Source organism: Chlamydotis macqueenii, chromosome 6 (assembly GCF_036417535.1).
Source record: "Chlamydotis macqueenii isolate bChlMac1 chromosome 6, bChlMac1.mat, whole genome shotgun sequence".
NCBI classification, from domain to species: Eukaryota; Metazoa; Chordata; class Aves; order Otidiformes; family Otididae; genus Chlamydotis; species Chlamydotis macqueenii.
The window spans coordinates 17,742,091-17,764,569 of record NC_141561.1 but is presented as its reverse complement, the minus strand read 5'-3'; the positions used below and the strand labels follow the sequence as shown (position 1 = coordinate 17,764,569).

The window sequence follows — 22,479 nt, the reverse complement described above, 5'->3', positions numbered from 1 at the left end:
ATTTTTGGGGACAGCAGCTGCAGGCATTTGTAACATTTGGTCCCTGCGCACTGACACCCAGGAGCGGAGCTGGGGGAAGCGGCAGGAGCTGGTGCCCGCACTGGGAGGCACGGCGGAGAGGCGGCAAAAGCGAGGTGCGTATGTGGGGCAGGGGACCGAGCTGTGGGGCTGTATGAGGCAGGGTGATTGGGGAAGGGGGTGCTTGAAGGGGGCAGCGGGGCGGCTGAGCCATCGGGGCTGTGTGTGGCTGCAGGAGCTGCTGTGGGGTGGCCCGTGGGTCTGGGGAGCGTGTGGCCAGTGAGGTGGCTCTGGATGGGTGCACGGTCCCAGGGACAGAGGTCTGGGAGGAGAAGCTGGCCCTACTCCGTGCCGCTCCCTGGGGACCCGCCCTCTCCCTCTGTCCCCTCTGGCTCATTCAGGGGGTATTTTGGTTCCTCTTCCCCCCGCCCAAAGGAGGCAGAGACGCCTCCGCCCCAGCCCCGGCCATGGTGCGGGGAGGCACGGAGCACCCTGCCCTGCTCCTGCCCGTGAGGGTTGGACAGCGCTCGAAATGGAGGCACCGCCCTCCAAAAGCGGGACCCCTCTCCCCAGCCTTCCCTCTGTCCTCTGGGACTTATTATTTCCAGCCAGGGCTTTGAGTGTCGAAAGGCTGGAGTGGGGGATCCTGACCCTGGAACCATGCTCTGGAGGGGGACCTGCTCCCAAGGGAGCCCCGCTTTGTCCCAGAATGGGGCACATGGGAGTGACTGCCGGGCACAGGGGGTCCCAAGAGGGAGGAAGCGCCCAGATCCGACCAAGTGCCTCCAGCCCCGACAGCCCCGTATCAGCACCTGCCTGCTGAGCCAGCCCAGATGCTGCAGGAATGCGGCTCTGCCACCACCCGATACTGCAGGAATGCCCCGCGGGTGGGGAAGGGGTGGGCTGGGGCTGGGGCTGGCCTGCCGCTGCTGTCCCAGTCCCCAGCGCCCAGCGAGCAGCTGTCTGCACTCCCCGTCTAGACAGAGGTCCCCCTGCCCCCAGAGCTGGGGTCACCTCCGCGACCCCGGGGCAGGCAGCCTGGGCTGTGGGCGCCCCAGCCTCTCAGGATGCAGAGCCCCTTTCATCAACTCTTCTGCTGCTGTGGGGCTGGGAAATGGGTGATTCGGTCAGAGACAGGAGCATACCCAACGGGGCTGGGGTGCTCAGAGTGAGGATGATGCTCTTGCAGCACGGGCTCCGGTTGGGTGCTCTGTGCTGGTCCCTTGCAGAAGTCTGAGCCCCCACCCTGGTCGGTCTGTGAATCCCCCTAGGCTGATGATCCCCACCACTGTCTCAGATGGCTGCCTGCCGTGACCCCAGGAAGGGAGTGATGGAGGGATTTGGGGGAGCCCCCAGATTCCTGGGCTACCCACGCGCATTCACAGTGCAAAGCGGTGCCGATGCGGTCCTGAGCTGCCAGATCACAGGCGATCCCCGGCCAAGCATCCTCTGGGAGAAGGACAAGACCCCAATCGAGCCCTCAGACCGCTTCCGCGTGGAGGCCAAGGGAGATCTGTACAGCCTGCTGGTGTCCCGTGCCACGCCCCAGGACAGCGGGCTCTATGTCTGCAAGGCCAAGAACAGTGTTGGCGAGACCTACGCTGCCGCCACGCTCAAGGTGGAGGTGGCGGAAGGCCGGGAGGAGGATGGATGCTCAGGCGGCAAGGCACCCACCTTCCTTGTCACCCCTTCATCCACGCGGGTGTGCCGAGGGGAGGACGTGATGTTCACCTGCAGGGTGTCTGGGCAGCCCTGCCCAGTGCTGGAGTGGGAGAAGGATGGGCGCAAGCTCTCTGACCTCTTTGAGAGCAGCCACTTCGCCGTGGGGAAGGAGCCGGAGGACTGGCACTTCCTGAAGCTGTTCGGCACCCGGCCCCCGGACGGCGGGGTGTACGTGTGCCGGGCACGCAGCGGCTCCCGGGAGGCCCTCGCCGCAGCCGTGCTCCTAGTCGAACCCCGCGCACCATCGAACAGGCTCCCCAACGGCTCTGCTGCTGATGGTCCCAAGCCACTGGCGGAGAGGCAGCGGCAGCAGCGACAGCAGCATGTGGCGGGACGGTGCGTGGGAGCGGAGACTCGGGTGTCCCATGGCACGGTGCCAGCTGGGGTGCCAGGGGCCAAGGCGTTCGCCGTGAGCGTGGGGAAGCACGCCAAGTTTCGCTGCTACGTTACCGGCAAGCCCAAGCCGGAGATCATCTGGCAGAAGGACGGCGAACCCCTCGCCCCTGGCCGCAGGCACCTCATCTATGAGGACCGGGAGGGCTACTTCATCCTCAAGGTGCTGTACTGCAAGCCCCAAGACCAGGGGCTGTACGTCTGCACCGCGTCCAACACCGCCGGCCAGACCCTCAGTGCGGTGCAGCTTCAGGTGAAAGGTAGGAGTGTGGCCAGGGGTGGCCAGGCACCAAGGGGATCCAGGGCTTCTTGTCTGGCAGGGATGAGACTGTGTGTGAGCCCAGCACCCCTGGGCTCCCTCCCGCCCTGCGCAGCCAGGGCTTACCCCACGCTGCTCCGGATGGAGCTGTGGGCTGGAAGCTGGGGATGCTGGGCTCCCCTGAGGAGCTGTATCCCCGCTGTGCCCCTCTCTCCTCACAAGCAGAGGGGTGGTGTCTCTGGAGGGCTGTGGGCGTCCAGCCATGAGTGGGGATGGGGACAGTGCCCTAGTGACAAATTCTTCTGGAAGTGCTGAGTGGTTTTGGCGGACAGCCCTGTAGGGCACAGTTCCAAGTGTCCGCGCTGGTGGAAGCCCCGACCCCCAGGGCCACCCTGCCAGCTGGGGACAGCCCGTGACCAGGGTGACCCAACACCTGGTGTATCCCCTGCCTGTACCCCGCTGCTCCCTCACCTCCTCATTGCTGAGATGCCTGCTGCAGTGTGCTGTCGTGCATGGTCCTCTGTCCCCCAAAACTCCCTGCTGAGATGCTAGGGGCATCACTGGGTGTCCCAAGCCCTGGTCCCCCTTGCACTGGGGGATGTGCTTCCTGGGGCAGCACCATCCTGCATGGGCTGAAGAGGAGGGCCAAGGGCTCGGCGCTCTGCAAGCTGGGAACAGCCTGAATGAAGGGCTGCTGATGGGTGCCGTGCCACACACGCCCTCAGCACCTGTCTCTCCCCGTGGCAGAGCACCAGCTGCGGTTCCAGGTGCAGCTGGCAGACGTGGAGGTGGTGGAGCGGGAGGACGCTGTGCTGGAGTGCCAGGTGCCGCTGGAGACCATCCCCACTGCCTGGTACCTGGAGGACAGGGAGCTGCAGCCCAGCCACAAGTACATGATGGAGGAGCGAGGCGTGATGCGGCGCCTGACAATCCGCGACGCCCGCACCGATGACGACGGCATCTATCTCTGCCAAATGAAGGACAAGGGGCGCAGTATTGCCGAGGTCTCCGTCCGAGGTGGGGGCAGGTCTCCAGCAGCATGGCTTTGCCTTTTTCTCCCCCTCCTTGCCAGGCTCCCCACTGCTCACTGCATCTCCCTGCCCACCATTTGGCTGTGGTGCCTGTTGCTGCCCCTCCTCTTCCTTTGTCCCACCCTGGGGAGCCCAGCCCACTCCCCAGCACCCATCCCCAGCCCTCAGGCATCTATTCCCATAGGGGTGATCACGAAGCGGCTGCCTCGGAAGCTGGATGTGATGGAGGGGGAGAATGCCGTTTTCTGCGTGGAGACACGGGAGGCATTGGAGGGGATCTGCTGGAGCCGGGATGGGCTGCAGCTGCGGGAGTCACCCTGCACCGTGCTGAAGAGCTTTGGCAGGACGCACCTCCTGGTGCTGGTGCACGTCACCCGCCAGGACGCCGGCATCATCTCCTTCGCTGTTGGGGAGTCGCAGACATCCTCCCAGCTCCGGGTGAAGTGTAAGCTCTGGGCTTGGAGGCGCCTCGCATCCTCCATCCTGTCCATTCACAGCAGGTGACATGGGGGAGAGACGGGGTGGGCACCCACTACCCTGGGGATGTGGTGCTGCGATGGCTTTTTGGGGAAGAGGACCTTTAGCCGGGCTCCAGAGCCCCAGCCTCGCTGGCACTTGCAAACTCCTGTAACCAGCACCGTGCTACAGGGGAGCAAGGCCATCCTCTCCATCAGAGAGAGGGTCCCCAGAGAAACAGGCTGTGTAGCCCCACTCAGCCTCAGCACCGGGAGCCCCACTGCTGTACCCAAGTAGGCAACATGGGCTGTGACTCGCAGGTGTGAAGCGTGACCCCCCGAGCGCGCCGGTGGCGGTTGAGATGAGCGCGGTGGAGAACAATGCAGCCCTGCTGACATGGTGCCCCGCACCTGACGCCCACCACCGCCCTCCCAGCCGCTACCTGCTGGAGCGGCGGGAGGTGGCGGGGGGCGAGTGGGTGCAGTGCCTGGCCACAGACCTGCCTGGTCATGTGCGGGTGCTGGGCGACAGCGTGCCCTGCGAGGCCGACTACTGCTTCCGTGTCTGTGCTGCCAACGAGCACGGCAGGAGCAGCCCTGTGGAATTCCCCGGCTCCGTACATCTCGGTGAGTGTGCCGAGTGAGGACCCCCCCCCAGGATCCGGCTGTCCCCAGGAGCCAGCTGGGATGCTGTGGTGCTGCCAGCCGGTGCTGCTGGGGCTGAGTCCAGCCACATTCCAGCCCCAGCAGCTCGTCTGGAGAGGGGTCTGCAGGATGTGCGGGTGTGGGACGGTGAGGACGCGCGGTTCTCCCTGGAGCTATCGGCCGCGGTGCACGGTGCCTGGTTCCTCAACGGTGCCAGGCTGGGCGAGGAAGAGGAGGCTGCGAGCAGCCGGTACTGTGTGCAGCGCCGCGGGACGGAGCACTTACTGCTGATCCGGGGAGTGCAGCTGGCCGACAGCGGGGCCCAGGTCACCTTCGTGTCTGGCAGTGTGCAGGACTCAGCTACTCTGCATGTGCAGGGTGAGTGGCATCATGCCAGGAGAAGAGCAGTTGGGGCTCTCATGCTGGAGGATGCTTCTCATCCCTCCACGATGTCTCAGCCCCGCAGGTCTGCATCGCCCCAGTGCCCGAGGCTGAGCAGGTTCGGGAGGTGCCGGCAGGGCTGCCGGTGCTGCTGGAGTGCCGGGTGTCCCCCCCAGCTGCTCCCGTCCGCTGGCTGAAGGATGGCGAGGCTGTGCCCTTGGACGACGTTATTGCAGTGCAGGTGGAGGGCAGCGTGCGGAGGTTACTTCTCCGCTCCGCGGGTCCCTTGGACACCGGCGTGTACACCTGTGATGCTGGGGACGATGCTGTGAGCTTTGTGGTGACCGTGACTGGTGAGCTGGGGTCCATGTGTGGGAGCCTGGATCCCACCTCCTGACAGTGCTCTTGCCCCTCTTCTTGCCCCAAAGATGGGGCTGAAAGCTGCTGTCAGCTGGGTGCCTGTGCTGAGCCCCACGTTATTCCCCGCAGAGGCACCAGTGAGGATCATCGGCTCCAACGAGGAGGCTCCCCACGCCTACGTAGCTGGGCAGCGCGTGGAGCTGTGGTGCCAGCTGTCCCGCCCAGCAGCTCCAGTGCGCTGGTACAAGGACGGGGAGGAGGTGGAGGCTGGCGAGAGCCTGGTGCTGGAGCAGGAGGGGCTGCGGCACCGGCTGGTGCTGCCCTGCGCCCGGCCGCAGGACACGGGGGAGTTCGTCTGCGACGTTGGCAGGGACTCCATCTTCTACACCATCACCGTGGCAGGTGGGTGTGATGCAGGCACCGTGCAGGGGGCTGCAGGGTGCTGCTGTTGCTGCCCATGTCACTTGCTGCTCTGTGGATGCTCATCAGAGATGCTCTTGCCAGGTCCTCACCAGCAGGTCGGTTGGGCCAGGGGGTTTTGCAGCAGCTTTTGTGTGTAAAACTGCTAAGACTGACTGCCAAAGGGGACAGCTTGCTCTGACCGGTCAAAACATGCAGGTGCTCAAGGGCTAGCGCCCAGCACTCCCACGCTGGGGTGTTTGCCAGACCTTGCCCGGGGCCAGTAACAAAGCCCTCCTCCGGGGTGCTAAAAAGTGGGCACCTGGCATGGGGTGACTCCTGGTCAGACATCGCTCTGACAGGCGGTGTTAATTGCTGACCTGAAAATTAGAGGCTGCCCAGATGCCAATGATTGGGTGGTGTTTGCTGGCTGAAAGGTGGGGACGGCATCCTGCGGCGGCTGCCCCGGCCACGGAGTGGCTGCTGGCGTCACTGGCTGGCAGAGGATAATGAAAGCTGAAAGTGAGTGAAAGACTTCCCCTTGCTGGCCCCGAAACCCGCAATCCTGCAACCACAGAGAGGTGACCAGGGGCAGAGCTAAAGCCCCTTTAAAAGGCTCTGTGACCGCAGTGGGAAAACCTCTTCACAGTGTTAATACGTGGCAAAGGGCGGAAGTGGATGGCAGAGGACGTACGAGTGAAGATGGGATAAGTGATAAGAGTCGCTGGAAAAGTCAGTGAAGTGATGACTGATGGGAGGGTGATGAAGAAAGGAGGGTTTTTTAGTGTGATAAAGGCAATATCGCCAGTGGGAAGGACCGGCAGCACGTGCTCTGGGCAGAGGCAGAAGGCATTGTCCGCCCTGCGGGGGTGTGGTGCACAGAGAGCTCGGCTTCCCTAGGGTGGGAGGGGGAAACACCATCTGTCGAAGCTCAGCCTTTTGGCTGAGCAGCTTTGCATAACTCGGAAGGGTCTTAGAGAGCCTGGCTCAGTTCAGCCAGGACTCAGCCATCGGTGTCATTGTCGGGGCTCAGCGAGGGTGCCGGGAGGCTCAGGCTGGCACCCTTCCGGCATGAGTGCCGTGCTGGCTGCTGCAAGCAGTACTGCCACGGCACGCTTGGGTTTCCCCGAGGCATCCCAGCTATCCCCCGGGGGCTGCCGCGGCACGCAGCCCATCTGCCTCAAGCCTGGCCGCCCTCGCACGCCTCTGGGTTTTCCGGCAGCTGCTGAGTGCTGGGGCTCCGGCGGCGGGGCTGGGGCCCAGCAGTGTTGCCCACCGGCGGCTGGCACATCGCCCCCTCCTCCCTTCAGTGCCGCTCAATGTCTCCGGCCGCAGTTCAGTGATGTGATTGCTTCTAGCAGGCCCGGGGAGAGAGGCAGCGGCCGAGCGTTTGATCAGGGAGCCGGGCGGAGGCAGGCTCAGCGTGGGGCAGGTTGAATGCTGCAAACTGGCGCTGCGCCACTCTTGTGCGCTGTGGGGCTGCACTGCTGAGCCTGGGCATCACAGCTGGAAACTGTCTGGGAAGTTTGCAGCCCGGCCGCCCAGCACGGGGCAGCTGCGGGCTGTGAGAAGGGCTGGTTGCTGGTGTTGGCTGTGCCCTGTGCCCACCTGAGTCACAGGCTGGCTGAGCACCACGGCACGGTCCAGACCAGCTACCGCCCGCTGCAACACACTTAGCCAAGTAGGTGGAGTTGGCTGCTGCAGGTGGGGGCCGCATCCTGACCTTCTTCCAGGAGAGAGGAGGGCTGTTCACCTCGTGCCTGCACTGGGAGCCCCTCTGGCTTTAGCGGTCCGATTCAGTGGCACACATTTCATGTGTAAGCCATTAATGGTGGTGTTCAGAGAGCACTGTGATCTGGCATGGTGGCCCAGGTCCCAGTGAGCCAGAGGGACGGGGATGTTGGCCGCAAGTGAGCCACGCGCCTGTGCCGCACTGCAAGCAAATGCCAAGGCTGAGCCAAGACAGAAACACCAGCCGGGACCAGGCGGTCTCCAAAACAGGGAGACAGGCGGCGGGCGGGCACCCCCCAGTATGACAGCCACAGGGGCCAGTGCTGGCACCACACATGGCAATCCGCAGTGCTGCAGCTTGCTAATGAGGTGCTTGCCTACCCGCATCCCTCCTCCGCACCCCTCAGCTCCATCCCAGGGCGGAGCAGGGCAGGTGCTGTGGGAGTGGAGGCACAGCAGTGGTTTACAGCCGGGCTGGAAGCTGGGTGCTCCTGCTGGGTGCGATGGGTGAGGAGCAGCGGGAGCCCCGGGCAGGGCAGCCCAGCCACTTTGCGCTATGCAGGATGCGGATGAGGTGGCCCCTTCCAGCATTAAATCCAGCCAGCGCGTGAAGCCATCGCTCCACACAGGGCTCTGGCTGCCATCATCACCCTCCTTGGTCTCTACATCCTGGCTGAGCCCCGTGTCTCTCCCTGGCAGAGGCACCCGTGAGGATCGTCGACTCGAATGAGGAGGCCCCTCACACCTACATGGCTGGGCAGCGCGTGGAGCTGTGGTGCCAGCTGTCCCGCCCAGCAGCCCCAGTGCGCTGGTACAAGGACGGGGAGGAGGTGGAGGCTGGCGAGAGCCTGGTGCTGGAGCAGGAGGGGCTGCGGCACCGGCTGGTGCTGCCCTGCGCCCGGCCACAGGACACGGGGGAGTTCGTCTGCGACGTTGGCGGGGACTCTGTCTTCTACACCATCACTGTGGCAGGTCCGTATGACACACAGCTACAGCCCTCTCCCCTTGTCCTTCTGCCCCGGCTCCCTGCTCATGCTGCCATCCCACTGGCGAATGCCACATCTTGGCCCCTCACCTCTTCATGAGCGGCTCCTTGCCCATGACCCTGGGCTGGATGGGGATGGCGCAGGGGCAGGTTGGCTGCTCCATCTCCTCCCAGAGCCCTGTGCTGTGCTGCCCATCTGCACCCCCGGGCACAGCCAGGCTGCCTGGCCATGGGTTATGCCACCTCATACCCCAGCCCTGATGCTCCCTTGGCTTTTGGCCGCCAGCCCTGCAGGGCTGGGGCAATGCTGGCCGCTGGCCCCAGGGCGGGTAGGATGGAGGCCAAGTGACACAGGGTCTTGGTCCTCTCAGCCCCACAGGTCTGCATCGTCCCGGTGCCTGAGGCACAGCAGCTCCAGGAGGTGGCAGCGGGGCTGCCCGTGCTGCTGGAGTGCCAGGTGTCCCCCCCGGATGCCCCCGTCTGCTGGCTGAAGGATGGTGAGGCTGTGGTCCCCACTGAGGTCCTGGTCATCCACTCAGAGGGATGCTCGCGGTGGCTGCACATCCCGACAGCTGCACCATCCGACTCAGGGACGTACACCTGTGATGCCGGGGACGATGCTGTCAGCTTCAGGGTGACCGTGAGCGGTGAGCTGCCTGGGGGGTGCCCATCATCCTGCGGGGCTCACCCACCACCACGGCTGAGCCCCCTGACATGTCTCCTGGCAGAGGCACCGGTGAGGATCGTCAGCTCCAACATGAAGGCCCCCCATGCCTATGTCACCGGGCAGCGCGTGGAGCTGTGGTGCCAGCTGTCCCGCCCAGCAGCCCCAGTGCGCTGGTACAAGGACGGGGAGGAGGTGGAGGCTGGCGAGAGCCTGGTGCTGGAGCAGGAGGGGCTGCGGCACCGGCTGGTGCTTCCCTGTGCCCGGCCGCAGGACACGGGGGAGTTCGTCTGTGATGCTGGGGATGTGTCTGTCTCCTACGACGTCTTGGTGGCAGGTTGGTGGCACAGCAGGGATGTCCTGGGAAGAGCAGCGCTGCCCCAGCTCTGTGCCATGGGGTCTCCAGCACTGCTCCCTGCCCCTGAGCAGAGGAGGGGATGTGGCAGCATCACCCAGGGGCTGCTGGGCGCCCCATTCCAGCTGTGCTGGGCCAGCATCGTATGCCCACTACTGCTGCCCTCCAGCAGCCCCTGCCCCTTTGCCCTGGGGTGAGAGCCTGTAGCATCTGTGCAGTGCCATGGGGACAGAGATGCAGGTGACAGTAAGTAGGGACAGCAGAGCCGGGAATGGTGCAGAGAGCAGGTCTCACACCCTTCCTCCACATCCCCGGCAGAGCCACCAGTGAGGATCCTGCACCCTCTGCAGCGCTCGCTGGAGCTGCCGGTGCAGGCACCGGGGTGCGTAGAGCTGCGGTGTGAGCTCTCTGTGCCGGACGCTCCTGTGCGCTGGTTCAAGGATGGGCTGGAGGTGGACGAGACCGACAACCTGCTGCTGCTGGCAGAGGGGGCCTGGCGCTGCCTCCTCATCCCCAGGAGCAGCGCAGAGGACACGGGCGAGTACATCTGCGAGAGCAAGGACGAGGCCGTCTCCTTTGATGTCAAGGTGTCAGGTCAGCGGGGACCTGGGAGCAGGGAGGCACTGATGGGGCTCCAGCCTGAGGGTCTTTCCCAGCCTGGGTGAGGGGTACCTGCTCCTACGTAGTGACAGAGCCAGTGGGTGCCCACCCGTCAGGCACTGGGCCACTCAGGGTGGGTGCTCGCCTGGGGCTGGCAGCAGAGGCATCCCTGTGGCCGCGTTGTCCCCACGCTGCTCTATCACAGCCATGCCGTCCTCGCAGAGCTGCCGGTGAGGATTCTGCAGCCTCTCAGACCTCCCCCCGTGGTGACGGTGTCCCTGGGGGAGACGGTGATGCTGGGCTGCGAGCTGTCCCGCGCAGATGCTCCCGTGTGCTGGGCCAAGGAAGGTGTCAGGCTGGAGGCTGGGGGCAGCCTGGTACTGGAGGAGGAGGGTGCCCACCGCCGCCTGCTCATCCCCGCGGCCCGAGCTGAGCACTCTGGAAAATACATCTGCGACGCCACCAATGACGCAGTGACCTTCACTGTCCAAGTGTTGGGTGAGCAAGAGGTGGAGGGAGAGCCTGGTGGGGGGTGCTGGGTGCACGGACCATGGAGACCCCAGCTGTGTTGGTGTTGGGTGCTGCAGACCCGCAGGTCAGGATCCTGGAGAGGGACGTCCTGCCGACCCGCCGGCACTGCCAGGCCATGGAGGACCTGGTGCTGGAGGTGCACCTCTCACACGCCCATGGGGAGGTGAAGTGGTACAAGGATGGGGAGAAGTTGCAGGACACAGGGCGTGTGCGGCTGGAAGAGGATGGGGTGCGCCGCTCACTCGTCATCCTGGGTGCCACGGGCAGGGATGCGGGAGAGTATCTCTGTGACACTGGTGATGACAGCATCATCTTCTGCGTCACTGTGGAAGGTGAGTGGGAGGTCCCAGGGAGGATGGCCAGTGGGGCAAAGACCCAGGTGGGTCCCTGGCTACTGCCAGGCTGGTGTGGGGCTGAGAATGGGGAGGCTGGTTGGGGTCGACACACGGAGCAGGCTATACCAATGCAGGGACTCTGTGGAAAGCCCTGCGCTGCCCAGCTGCAGCCAGAGAAGATCCAAACGGGATCCGGCCATTGCAGCACCCGGCACAGGCTGCTGCTCCAGCGGTGACAGCCTGTCTCTCCAGCTCCAGAGCCACCAGTGACCATTGTGGGCAACACAGGCGCCACGGAGCATCACTGTCTGGTGGCCGGGGAGGACTTGGTGCTGGCTTGTGAGCTCTCCCGACCTGACGCTGCTGTGTGCTGGCTCCGGGATGGCCAGGAGGTGCAGCCGGGCGAGCGGGTGCAGGTCGAGGCCCGCGGGGTGCTGCGGCAGCTCACCATCCACGGGGCACAGCCTGGTGACTCGGGGTGCTACGTCTGCGACGCCGCCAGTGACCGCGCAGTGACAAATGTGGAGGTGTTGGGTGAGCTGGCAGGAGTCCACTGCCCCGGGGACCCCCACCACGGTGGGATCCCCTGGGTGAGGGGAGGGGACGCTGCTGTGACCCCGCTGATGGCAGGGACTATCAGAGCAGCATGGCAGGGGAGGGCGGGAACCCTGTCCCCAACCCCGCAGGAGCTGTCGGCCAGGAAGGGACATGTCAGGGTCGTGGCGAGACGCGTCCCTCCCGCCTACCCCAGCCAGGGGCTGGTTAAATTTAGCCTTGGCCGGCTCACAGGCGCCGCTCCTCCTGCTTCGGCTGCCAAGAGCTGAGCTCAGCCCGGACCCTTATCAGCTGGGGATGGAGAGCTGGGCAGGCAGGAGTCCCAGCTCCCCAGCAAGGCACTTGGGATGGGGGGACACCAAAATTAATGGCCCTAACCCGGCAGCTGATCTGCCTGTGCAGGGAGGGATGCAGAAGCGATGGGCTCTGCTGCTGTCCTTGCCTGAGGCCCCTTCCCCGAGGGGACCCTGAGCTGCCAGACCCCAACAGCCTGCATGCCTGCCCCACAGCTCCCAGGGTGACTCGCTCTGGGCACTGCCACCTCTCTGCTCACAGCGGCTGCCCCGTGCTGCGGGGACACCCCTCAGACCTGCCTCATCCCCTGTGCCCTCCAGCCCGGCCCGTGCGCATTGTCAACAAGGAGGAGGCGCAGAGCCCACTGGAGGTGCTGGAGGGGGACAGCGTGACACTGGTGGCCCGGCTGTCCCCCGAGACAGCAGCGGCGCAGTGGCAGAAGGACGGACAGACACTGCACTCGGGTGGGCGGCTGCTGGTGTGCAGTGAGGGCCCCACACGCAGCCTCACCATCAAGCAAGCTGAGCTGGGAGATAGCGGCATCTTTCTCTGCGATGCCGGTGACGACGAGATGCTCTTCATGCTGCACGTGAAAGGTGAGCCTGGAGGTGTCCCTCACCTGTGCCGGGGGGCAGGAGCAACCCCCTGCCCCACACCAGGATGCTTTGTGCCCCATGCCATGCTGGTGCAGCTGGCAGGGGCACCGCTAAGCCCGGCGCTCCCCTGGCACAGAGGCACCTGTGCTGTTCGTGAACAAACGGGAGGAGCGGGAGAAGCTGCTGGTGCTGGAGGGCGGCAGCGCCGTGCTCTCCGCAGTCGTCTCCACGGAGCGAGCGGACATCACCTGGCAGGGCCCAGGGCAGGTGGCGGTGGCCAGTGAGCGCTGCGAGCTGCGACAGGACGGCCGTGTGCACAGCCTTGTCCTCCACAACATGGCCAAGGAAGACGCTGGCATCTACACCTGCCTCTCCCCCCACGACCAGATGCAGTTTGATGTGAGCGTTCGAGGTGGGTGGTGGTGGCGGTGGGGCAGTGGGGGTGCCCAGGGACCTCCCCCTGCATCAACGGTGGGTGCTGACATGGGGGATTCGGCTGCGCAGAGCTGCAGGTGAAATTCCTGCGTGGGCTGTCGGACGTGCATGCACGGCAGGGCGAGCGGGTGGTGTTGTGGTGCGAGCTCTGCAAGGCACGAGGCGACGTGGTGTGGCGGAAGGATGGGCGGGCGCTGGCACCCAGCCCCCGCTGGCAGATGATGGCGGAGGGACGAGAGCGCTCACTGGTGCTGAGCCGCGTGGAGCCCAAGGATGCCGGCGAGTACTGCTGCGAGTCCAACGATGACCGGACGCTGGCGATGCTGACAGTGCAGGGTGAGCTGTGCCCAAGGCTTGGCCACCAGCGCAGGGACCCTGTGCCACGGGGGCTGGGAGGAAGCTGGGCATGGCAGTAGTAGGGAGGTGTGGGGATGCTCCATGGCTCTGTAGGATGGGGGGGTCCTCAGTGCCGTCCCTCGACGCCCTGGCTCCAGTCCCCAGGGTGGTAGAGATCATCACGGAGCTGCAGAGCCTGACGGTGCTGGAGGGGGAGGATGCCACCTTCAAGTGCTTGGTGTCCCCTGAGGATGTGGCCGTGACCTGGCAGCTGAATGGCCAGCCCGTGGTCCCCGACGAGCGGCTGCTGGTGACGAGGAGTGGGCTGTGCCACAGCCTCACCCTCCAGCAGTGCCAGCTGGGTGACGCGAGCACTGTGACGGCCAACGCTGAGGGGCTGGTGAGCACGGCCCGGCTGAGTGTGCAAGGTGAGGGGGACGGAGCTGGCTGGGGCGCAGCATGGGGCACAGCTCCGGGGCTGGATGCTGACCCGGTGCACGGGCTGCGCAGAGGCGCAGGTGCTGTTTGTGCGGAAGCTGCGGGACATGGTGGTGGAGGAGGAGGAGGACGCGTGCCTGGAAGTGGAGGTGAGCCACGAGGCCGCCGAGGTGCAGTGGCTGAAGCAGGGCATCCTCCTCCAGCCGGGCAGCAAGTACCAGCTGCAGGAGTCGGGGTGCCGGCGCACTCTCACCATCCGCTGCCTCGGCCCTGCCGACCGCGGCACCTACCGCTGCGAGACGCTGCACGACCGCACGCAGGCCAAGCTCTGCGTGGAGCGTGAGTACTATGCTGGGGACAGGGACAGGGAGGGATGGGGATGGGGATGGGGATGGGGATGGGGATGGGGATGGGGATGGGGATGGGGATGGGGATGGGGATGGGGACAGGGACGGGGAGGGCATCCACCAGCTGCAACTACACTGCAGGCTGGAGAAGGGAGTGTGGGCAGAGCTGGTACTTGGCTGGAAGGGGCAGTCGATGGGTGGGAGCCTGGTAAAAATGGCTGGATTTAGGGGATCACTCCAGCAAGAACAGACTGGGGAGCCGGGGGCTCTGAGGGGGAGCAGGCACCCGCTCATGGACATGGGTCCCTTGCAGCCCGGAAGGTGTCGATCCGGACGCCACTGGCAGACATGGAGACCTTTGAGAAGGAGACAGCCACCTTCCACCTGGAGCTGTCTCACCCTGGCGTGCCTGGGGTCTGGACGCGGGATGGCATTCGGGTGAAGCCCAGTGGAACATGCCAGATCAGCGCCATGGGCTGCAGGCACAGCCTGACGCTGGAGAGGCTGGCGCTGGAGGACTCGGGCACCGTCACCTTCACTGCTGACACTGTGCGCTGCAGCGCCCGCCTGCTTGTGCGGGGTACGGTCACCGGGGCAGGCTCGGTGGGGCATGCAGCACCAGCGCTGCCCATTCTGCAGCCGTTCGGTCCCAGGGAAGGTGCCAGGGCTGAGCTGGGCCACTCCAGGCACACACTGGCAGATGCGCCCCTGTCCCCACGGAGAAGAAGTGAGCTCAGCGGTGGGGACCCCTGGGCCAGAGCCAGCTGGACCACCAGCAATGAGTGCTTGTCCATGGTGGTGCCCTAGGAAGTGCCACCATTGCCCCATGCTGAGATGCCCCAGGCACAACTCCCCATCCCCGCAGCCCCAAGCCTATGTCTTTCCCCTACCAAACCTTCCTGCCCTGTGTCCTCTTTCCTCAGAGCCTCCGGTCACCATGGTGAGGGTCCCACGGGACCTGGGGGTCCCAGAGACGGGGGTCGCCAGCTTTGAGTGTGAGCTGTCTCGCCCCAGCGCGGAGGTGAAGTGGTTCAAGGTGAGGTCCAGCAATGCCCAGCCGTGTCCTACTCCCTGCTTTGTCCCCTGGCCGCTGCCCTCCCTGCCAGGGCTGCTGGCAGGGAAGGGAAGTGTGGAGCAGTGGGGTGCTGCTTGCTTGCCCCTCTGAACGCACGCTCCCTGGGCAGGACGGGCAGGAGCTGCGGCCGGGGCCCAAATGCCGCATATACTCGGCTGGTCGGTGCCGTGTCCTGCAGCTGAGCCGCTGCGAGCTGACCGATGCTGGCGTCTACACCTGCGACGCGGGCGACTGCAGGGCCTCTGCCACACTGCACGTCCAGGGTACGGCCACCCCCCCGATCCCAGGGGCATGTGGAACCCCAAATCCTGCACCAACTGCACCCCCCCACCCTTGGTCGCACTGGCACCCTGTCCCTTACCCGCAGAGCGCCAGATCCGCATCATGCAGGACCTACAGGACACCCAGGTGCGAGAGGGTGACAACGCCATCTTCACCTGTGAGGCATCACACGGCGATGTGAAGGGCGAGTGGTTCTGGAACGGGGAGAAAATCAAGGTCTCCAGCACGGTGAAGATACGGCAAGAAGGTGGGGGTGCAGGCGGCCCCACGCCCAGTTTGAGTCTGGGAGGGGGCGAATTCAAGCAAGGGGAGTTTGTGTGGACAAAGGGGGAATCTGTGCCTCTCGCCTGCCATGGGTGCCCATCGCTATCCCCTTGAGCCAGCCTCTCCTTCCCCAGGGACCCGGCATTTCCTGCTGCTCTGCGGCGTGCGCCCCGAGGACGCAGGACTCATCCGCTTCGCAGCCGGGACGGTGGTGTCGGAGGCCAGCCTGCAGGTGGAAGGTACTGGCGCGGGGTGCGAGGGCTGGTTTTGCTCCAGCATCAGGGCTGGGGCACAGCAGGGCCGTCTCATGGGGTCCCCATGGGAGCCTGCTCGCCCCACGATGCCAACGGCTCCCCCTCGCCTGCCAGCGCTGCCCATCCGGATCGTGAAGCCCCTGCGGGACAAGACAGTGCTGGCGTGGCACAAGGCGACACTGGAGTGCACCGTGTCCCACGCGCGGGGCCGGGTGCGCTGGCTCCGAGGGGACACCGAGATCTTTGCTGGTGACAAGTACGAGATCTGCAACCTGGACTGCTACCGCACACTCATCATCCACCGCGTGGGCCCTGAGGACGAGGACTCGTACACCTGTGACGCCTTCGACGACCGCTCCACCGCCCGGCTCCTCGTGGAGGGTGAGGAGGCAAACGAGGGGGCATCACTGGGGGCTGGTGTTGCCCCCTTGCCTTGCAGTGGAGGGACACTGAGGGCCCTGTCCCCACGCCTCACTGCTTGCAAGGGTCTGAGCACTGGGGTGGGGGGAGCAGGCTGGACACAGGACCAGGGATCTGTGCCCGCCTTGGCTGGGACACCCGTTCTGGGGGCCTGGCCAGCTCCAGAAATGCTGCACCTCTCCCTGACTCCCATTGTCCCCGCAGGGAGCTAGGAGCTGGGGCTGCACACAGACACAGACGCCGCTGCTGGGAGATGGGGTCATGCTTCCCCCAGGATGCACGGACACACGGACACCATCCCCAGCCTCCTCCAGCCTCAGGGCTGCATTAAACAGCTTTTTTTTTTTTTTCTGATATGGCTTCTGCCACCCCAGTGAGCCAGCGTCCCATTAGGAGAAGGAGTAGCGGCACCGTTCTGCTCCCCCCCCCGCCCCCAGCAGCCCCGGCTCATGGGGCTCCCCCTCAACCCTGGTCCCCAGCACAGCCCCTGGCCCTGCACGCCAGGCTCCAAAAGGCTCTTTACTGTGTGGCCACGGCCTCAGCAGCGTTTGGCACATTTACAAAAGAGACCGAAAAGGTGGGGACGGTGGCGCGGCGCTGCAGGGATGGGGGCACCTGGCAGACACATGCAGTTCCCGGGGCAGCAGGGCCGGCTGGACTGGGCTGGTGGGGGGGCTCCCAAAGCAGGGGGGCACCCTGGTCCAGTCTTGCCACCATCCTGCCTGCCTGGCCGTGGGGAAGTCCTGGCTCACTCCGTAATAAATTAATACAAATCACAGCAAGAGAATTATATACAAGGTGGGAGCCTCTGCTCGCAGTGGTGCTCCGGGGCTCCTGTCCTGCGCCGGCTGGAGGCTTGGCCCAACCCCAGGGTTCCCCCGGCCACTATAAAATCCAGTCGCCAGCAAAACAGCGACGGCCTCTGACGCCACGGGGGTTCCCGCGTCCCTGAGGCAGCCCAGCCTCTGCCTGAAGGCTGGATGCAGTGTCCTGTCTCCCGTCAAAACATTTTGGCGGGGGGGTGTGCACACAGCATCACTCCAGGACAGCGTCCTCCTAGCAACTGCCTGGCCCTGGCAGCCTCTGCCCCAGGACCACCCTGGTCCAGCTCGGGGAAGAGGGGGGGAGGCGAGCCACTCTGGGGGGCAGGGAGGGTGTCTAGGGCAGGGGGACCTTCTGAGGAGGCAGGTTTTGGGAAGCGCTGTCTGGGAGCTGCTCTCAGGGCCAGGGTGAGACGAGGAGCACATGCTCAGGGGAGTCCCTGGCGAGGGGTGGGGGCAAGGGCTGAAGGACCTGCTCTTTGAGGAAGGGATGTGGGGCCCAGGCACTTGGGGAGTTGCTGTGGGGTGCAACGGGGTGGGGGCAGACGCAGGGAGCTGCTCTTGGGGAAGGGGAGGCTCAAACACGGGGAGGGAGATGTCTGGATGCAGGATGAGCGTGCCCAAGCTGTGGGGAAACACACAGCACCAGGGGACCGAGGGACACACCCCTTGCCCCAGCAAGAGCCACTCACACCACACGTCCATAGGTGTTGGTGTCCCCAGTCCTTGGGCTGAGTCCTTGCCGGAGGGGTCCCCCAGCACCTCTGGACGCCGCGGGCAGCCGGGGCTCCCCCAGTCAAGTCCCACGCATCCTCGGAAAGGGTCTCTGTCCACAGCCCCGAGGTGCGTGTAGCCGCCCAGGGCCGAGGGCACAGCCCCGCCTGTCCCAGGGGGTCTGTTGGAGCAGGCTGGGGTGCTGGTGTTGCTCGAGGTCACTGGGTTGCCTTATACCCGCACGGCGGGGCCGGAGCCCGTGGTGAGGGGCACGGTGGAGCTGCAGTCATAGTCCAGGTCCACCACAGCGTGGGAGCTGGCGATGAGGCTGTTCAGGGACGGTCCCGTCTGCCGCTCTCGGAAACTCTGGATGTAGCTCTGCTTGAGAGGATGGGGGACAGAAAGTGAGCAGGGCTCTGCTCCTGGCCCACTCCACCCCACCCTAAGCTCTGCAGCACCCCCCCAGAACCTGCCCTGTGCAGTCTCACCCACCCCAGTACTCGAGCCCTCTGGGGACTGGCCACAGCAGGGTGCACAGCCCCATCCCTTCTCCAGACACAGGCTTCACACCTCACCCATGGCCTGTTTTTATCGCAGCTGCAGCACTTGCAGCCACTGGTTTACATCACTCGCAAAGGCCAAAGTGCTCTGCGGTGGGCAAGTCCCAGTTCAGCCCCTCCTGAGCTGTCTGGTCCCCAGGATGCCCCAGCCTCGTCCCTCAAGGAGCTCGGATGCCGGCTGCACCTGGGCACCTCTCCCCTCTCCCCTCCCCAGCCCACCCGCACAGAGAAGGAAGGGCCACGGAGGCCGGGGTGGATCTCTACCCTGGGCGCGGGACTCACGGGGGAGAGCACGTCCCCATCGAAGCGGCGCACGGGGTTGGGCTTGCGGCGGTAGGCGGGCTCAGGTGGGTGGGCTTTGTGCTGGTGAGGCGGTGGGTGATGGGGTCTCCGCTTCTTCTTCTTCTCCTTTCGGTCCTCCCGCTGCTTGATGCGCATCAGCTGCACACGGCGCTGCTGCCGGCTGATGATCACTGCGGGATAGAGGGGCCTGTGAGCACCGGGGAGCGCCCCAAAATCCTCCCCACACCCAAACCTGCCCTGGCTTTGCATACTCAGGCCTCCGCTTGCTGTACCACATCCCTGCAGTGTCCCAAATCTCTTATCCACTCATGCAAACCAGGCGCTGGGAACCCCCAACCCAGTGCCCCAGCTCCTGCACCCACCCCAGGCCATGTCTATCTCCTCCAGCCCCCACGCACCTTCAGTGTGGGAGTAGCCCTCAGCCGTGACCTTCCACTGGACCAGGACACCCAGTGTGGTGAGGAGTGGCCAGACGCCCAGGATGACCCAGCTGTACCAGCATACGGGGCGAGCAGGGGCCACCTTGATGCGCTCGTAAATGTACTGCACCAGGAGGAAGAGCTCGATGAAGTAGTCAACGGTGACGGTCATGATGGCGCTGCCGAAAACGGCGGTGGAGAGGGTGGTGAAGAACCGCTGCCACTGCAGGGTGAGGACAGCGAAGAGCATTCCCACACCCAGGAGCAGCGCGATGGGGATCCACACCGTCGGTGGGTGGTAGAACTGCTCCATCACCACCAGCGTGGCCACCGCCAGCAGCAGCCCTAGAAGCAGCCCCACCATGAAGAGGCCGACGCTGCGCACCAGCATGGTGACCAACCCGCACAGGACCCCGATGCCCAGCCCAATGCCCACTGAGGCCTCCACGCTCAGCTGTGTGTCCAGCACCCGCTCCTTGTAGCACAGCATGAAGATGATGATGGAGCCAAACATCAGCCCCGTCAGGAACATGACGGCCTTGAAGCAGCGGTAGCCTGCGGAGAGACCACCGCAGTCAGTGGGTGGTTGGCCAGCATACCCCACCTGGCTGCCCTTCTCCCCGCTTGCCCCACCAGCCGCCGGCTGGCCTGGCTCACCGAAGAAGCAGTAGATGATGCCGAAGAGGCAGCACATGGCACACACCACCGAGGGCACCACCTGGTAGCGACGCTCGATTTCCTGCTGGCAGCTGTGCCCCCACTCCTGGCCCGGCTCGTGCGGCAGCAGCTTGAACCGCAACGTCTGCACAGTTGCAGTCATGGCTCTGAGGACTCCCGGAAAAGGCATCAAAATCTCCGCTCCTGCCCCATGGCTCGCCAGCAAAGCTGCGCCCCAGCTGGTGAGAGAGAGAGAAGGGGGGTGGAGGTACGGGCGGCACGTGCCCAGTGGCGGTGCCCACGCACTCAGCACCCAGCTGCCCAAAAAAACCACTCCGGCCCCTCGCTACCCAGGTGGGAAGGAAGAGAATGGGGGAACAGCCTGATCCATGCAGGCTGTAGGGGCACAGACTGGCACCCAGGGGGCGGCTGCAGGGATGCACTGTCCCCGGGGAACCCGTCCACGCTCCCAGGGACCCTTGCTGCCAGGACGTGGCGCTTTGTAATTTGTTTCGATTTCCTGCCCCTGGCTCTCCAGCGCCCTTTCCCTGCTCCATTAAAGGGAGACTTCCACTACCTGATATTTTCTGCCTGTGAAGTAATTATGCTTGGTAATTAAGTCACCCCTCAGTCTTCTATTTTTATAGGCTAAACAGATTGAGCTCTTAAAGCTTGTACTCCAAGGCATTTTCTCCAATCCTCTAATCATATTTCTGGCTATTTTTCATCCCTGCTCCAGCTCCTAGTGTCCTTGTGAAAATAAAGCAGGCCCCAGTGTTGGGTCCAGTCCTCCCAGGCCAACCCAGGGGACCGGAGGGGGACCAGCCCTGTCTGGCGCTGCCCTTACCAGAGGGCTCACCCATAAGGCTGCGGCTGCACTCGGACGCCAAGCAGGCGGTCGCTGGGCCCCCCGCAGCGCCTACGCAGACAGAGGGGTCATAATCCCCCGCAAAGACTGATCCAGCTCCAGCTTAAACCTAATTACAGTGTCCGTCTGCCTGCTCCCACCTGGAGCCAGTTCCAGCATCCCTTTGCTCCTCCGACGCCTCTCCGGGCTCGGTTGGTTTAGGATGGGTTTATTGTCACCGGTTGTCCCCATGCCAGTGCCGGTCCTTCGGAGTGCCATATTAAAGCAGCCGGCTCAGGACGGCTGACAAAACCAGAGCAGCAGGAAAGGGCAGGGAAGCGGGCAGAGGCTGCAGGCACGCCTCTCCATTGCCCAGCGCCTCGTCCCCTGCCACGGGCCTCCTCCCTCCCTCGGGCTGGGGGAAAAACACCAGCCAGGGCAAATCCCCGTGAGCACGGTGCCTAATCCCGGGGAAGCAGGCGGGCAGGGAGCGGGCAGGCAAGCGCTGGGCCCCTGCCCGCCCTGCCTGAGCCCCCAGCGGGGATGCCAGGCGGGATTAGACTTTAACCACGGCGCCTGGGAGCGACGGGCCGGCCCCGGCTGCCCCGGTGGGGACAGGGGATGCCGGGTCGGGGGAAAGCGGGCCTCTGCCAGCCAGGGGGATGGGGTGGGCACGGCACGGCTGGGGGGGCGGTGAGGGGCCGCTCTCTGCCCCTCAACCCAGGGCAGGCCGGGGCCAGGGCAGCGGGGCAGGGTCGCCCGGGCAAACCGGTGTCCGCAGGCCGGGCTGCGGGCCGCTCCCGGCGCCCATTGGCGCGGGTACTGTTGCTAGGGGAGCCCCGCGCCTGCTCATTGGCGCCGGGACTTCACCCACCTGCTGCCGCCCTCCCCGCAGCCGCCGCCGCCTGCCCCGCACCCCTGCGGGGGGCAGCGCTCGGGGCCCGGCCCGGCCCCGCCACAACTCCCCCCCCCCCGCGCCGGCCCCGCTGCCCCCCGCCGGGATGAGGGGCCCCGGGCCGGCGGGGCGGGCGCGGCGTTGCTAAGCAACGGCCGCAAGGGCCGCCGGGGCGCGGGGCCGCTCCGCCCCTCTCTTTGTTCGGGGCGGGGGTCCCGGGGGCGCCCCGCCGGGGCCTCGCACGCCCATTCCGAGCGCTGCGCTCCGCTCCCCGCCGGCTGGGGGAGGCGCCGGCAGCCCGGTGCCCGAGCCCTTCTCCCGAGGGGCCTCGGCCCGCCTTCCCCCCCCACCTCCGCCTGCTGAATCCCCACGTGCTGCCCCCACGCCCTGCGGCCCCGCCCCGCAAAGTCCCACCTGCGCTCCCGGCCCCGCAGCGGCGGCGGCGGCCCCGCGGCGCCCGACGCTCCCGGCCCCGGCCCCGGCGCATGCTGGCGGGGCGGCCCGCCGCGCGGTGCTGAGCGGACAGCTCCGCCTGACGTCACCGCGCTGCGTCACCGCGCAGCCCGAGGGGGGCGGGGCCTGCAGAGGGGGGGCGGAGCCTCGCCGGCAGATTGGGCGGGGCTTCACCGAGGGGGCGGAGCCTGCACCTGGTGGGGTGTGCGCCGGGGCGTGCGCTGGCACGTGCCCTGAGGCGCGCCCCCGGGAGCCGGACCACGGCGGCACGTGCGGCGTGGCGCAGCGTGCACCGGGCTGGGGAGGGCTGCAGGCCCCTGGGCGCAGCGCGAAGGGAAGGGAGCAGGAGGGGGGCACAGGGGCGCGGGTACAAAAACCGTGGGAGAGCCTCGTGTCGGGTGCGCGCCAGACAGAGCGTGCAGAGGGCCACGGACCTCACAAGGGGCTTGTGCCAGGGCCACGGGGCCTGCAGTGCCGCATTTGGAGGGGACACCTACAGGGACTGCCCACCCGTCACCCCACAAGTGGCCGGGAGACGCGGGCGTGGCAGGTAGGTGGTAGGAAACGGCGCTCTGCGGAGCTCCCCGGGGCTGGCACCTCCTGGCTGTGGCGCCAGAGACCCCCCGGGAAATCCTGGCAGGGAACAGTCT

At 65.8% G+C, this 22,479-nt stretch overlaps 2 protein-coding genes across 7 annotated transcripts; one reads left to right on the top strand and one right to left on the bottom strand.

Annotated features, from left to right (window-relative positions):
- Positions 1 to 1,348: 1,348 nt before the first annotated feature.
- On the top strand, positions 1,349 to 16,938 carry OBSL1 (obscurin like cytoskeletal adaptor 1). Its single transcript, XM_086750702.1, has 26 exons — positions 1,349 to 2,393; positions 3,140 to 3,409; positions 3,608 to 3,868; positions 4,200 to 4,505; positions 4,620 to 4,901; positions 4,982 to 5,257; positions 5,394 to 5,666; positions 8,094 to 8,366; positions 8,751 to 9,026; positions 9,108 to 9,380; positions 9,717 to 9,992; positions 10,221 to 10,496; positions 10,586 to 10,861; positions 11,117 to 11,398; positions 12,034 to 12,309; positions 12,446 to 12,721; positions 12,814 to 13,080; positions 13,239 to 13,508; positions 13,591 to 13,857; positions 14,179 to 14,445; positions 14,789 to 14,901; positions 15,050 to 15,203; positions 15,308 to 15,469; positions 15,621 to 15,725; positions 15,855 to 16,121; positions 16,365 to 16,938. Exons 1-26 carry the CDS (start codon positions 1,349 to 1,351, stop codon positions 16,370 to 16,372), a joined length of 7,077 nt encoding a protein of 2,358 aa, XP_086606828.1. The 3' UTR covers positions 16,373 to 16,938.
- Positions 16,667 to 21,868, bottom strand: TMEM198 (transmembrane protein 198). 6 transcript variants are annotated; one of them, XM_086750707.1, is made up of 5 exons: positions 21,791 to 21,868; positions 19,635 to 19,873; positions 18,957 to 19,532; positions 18,520 to 18,728; positions 16,667 to 18,073 (listed from the first exon to the last, which is right to left on the bottom strand). In XM_086750707.1, exons 2-5 carry the CDS (start codon positions 19,822 to 19,824, stop codon positions 17,927 to 17,929), a joined length of 1,122 nt encoding a protein of 373 aa, XP_086606833.1. In that variant the 5' UTR covers positions 19,825 to 19,873; positions 21,791 to 21,868; the 3' UTR covers positions 16,667 to 17,926. The 6 variants fall into 6 exon arrangements, with proteins under 6 accessions (XP_086606833.1, XP_086606834.1, XP_086606829.1 ...); XM_086750708.1 differs by having other exon boundaries at positions 18,538 to 18,728; XM_086750703.1 differs by having other exon boundaries at positions 18,957 to 19,873.
- Between the last annotated feature and the right edge of the window lie 611 nt (positions 21,869 to 22,479).

Coding starts and splice junctions, on each gene's coding strand:
- OBSL1 (XM_086750702.1), top strand. CDS start 1,349: ATGGAGGGATTTGGGGGAGCCCCCAGATTCCTGGGCTACCCACGCGCA. Junction 9,381..9,716: donor CTACGACGTCTTGGTGGCAG/GTTGGTGGCACA, acceptor CATCCCCGGCAG/AGCCACCAGTGAGGATCCTG. Junction 13,858..14,178: donor GGCCAAGCTCTGCGTGGAGC/GTGAGTACTATG, acceptor GGTCCCTTGCAG/CCCGGAAGGTGTCGATCCGG.
- TMEM198 (XM_086750703.1), bottom strand. CDS start 19,824: ATGCCTTTTCCGGGAGTCCTCAGAGCCATGACTGCAACTGTGCAGACG. Junction 18,729..18,956: donor GGGCTACTCCCACACTGAAG/GTGCGTGGGGGC, acceptor TCTATCCCGCAG/TGATCATCAGCCGGCAGCAG. Junction 18,074..18,519: donor CCGTGAGTCCCGCGCCCAGG/GTAGAGATCCAC, acceptor CCTCTCAAGCAG/AGCTACATCCAGAGTTTCCG.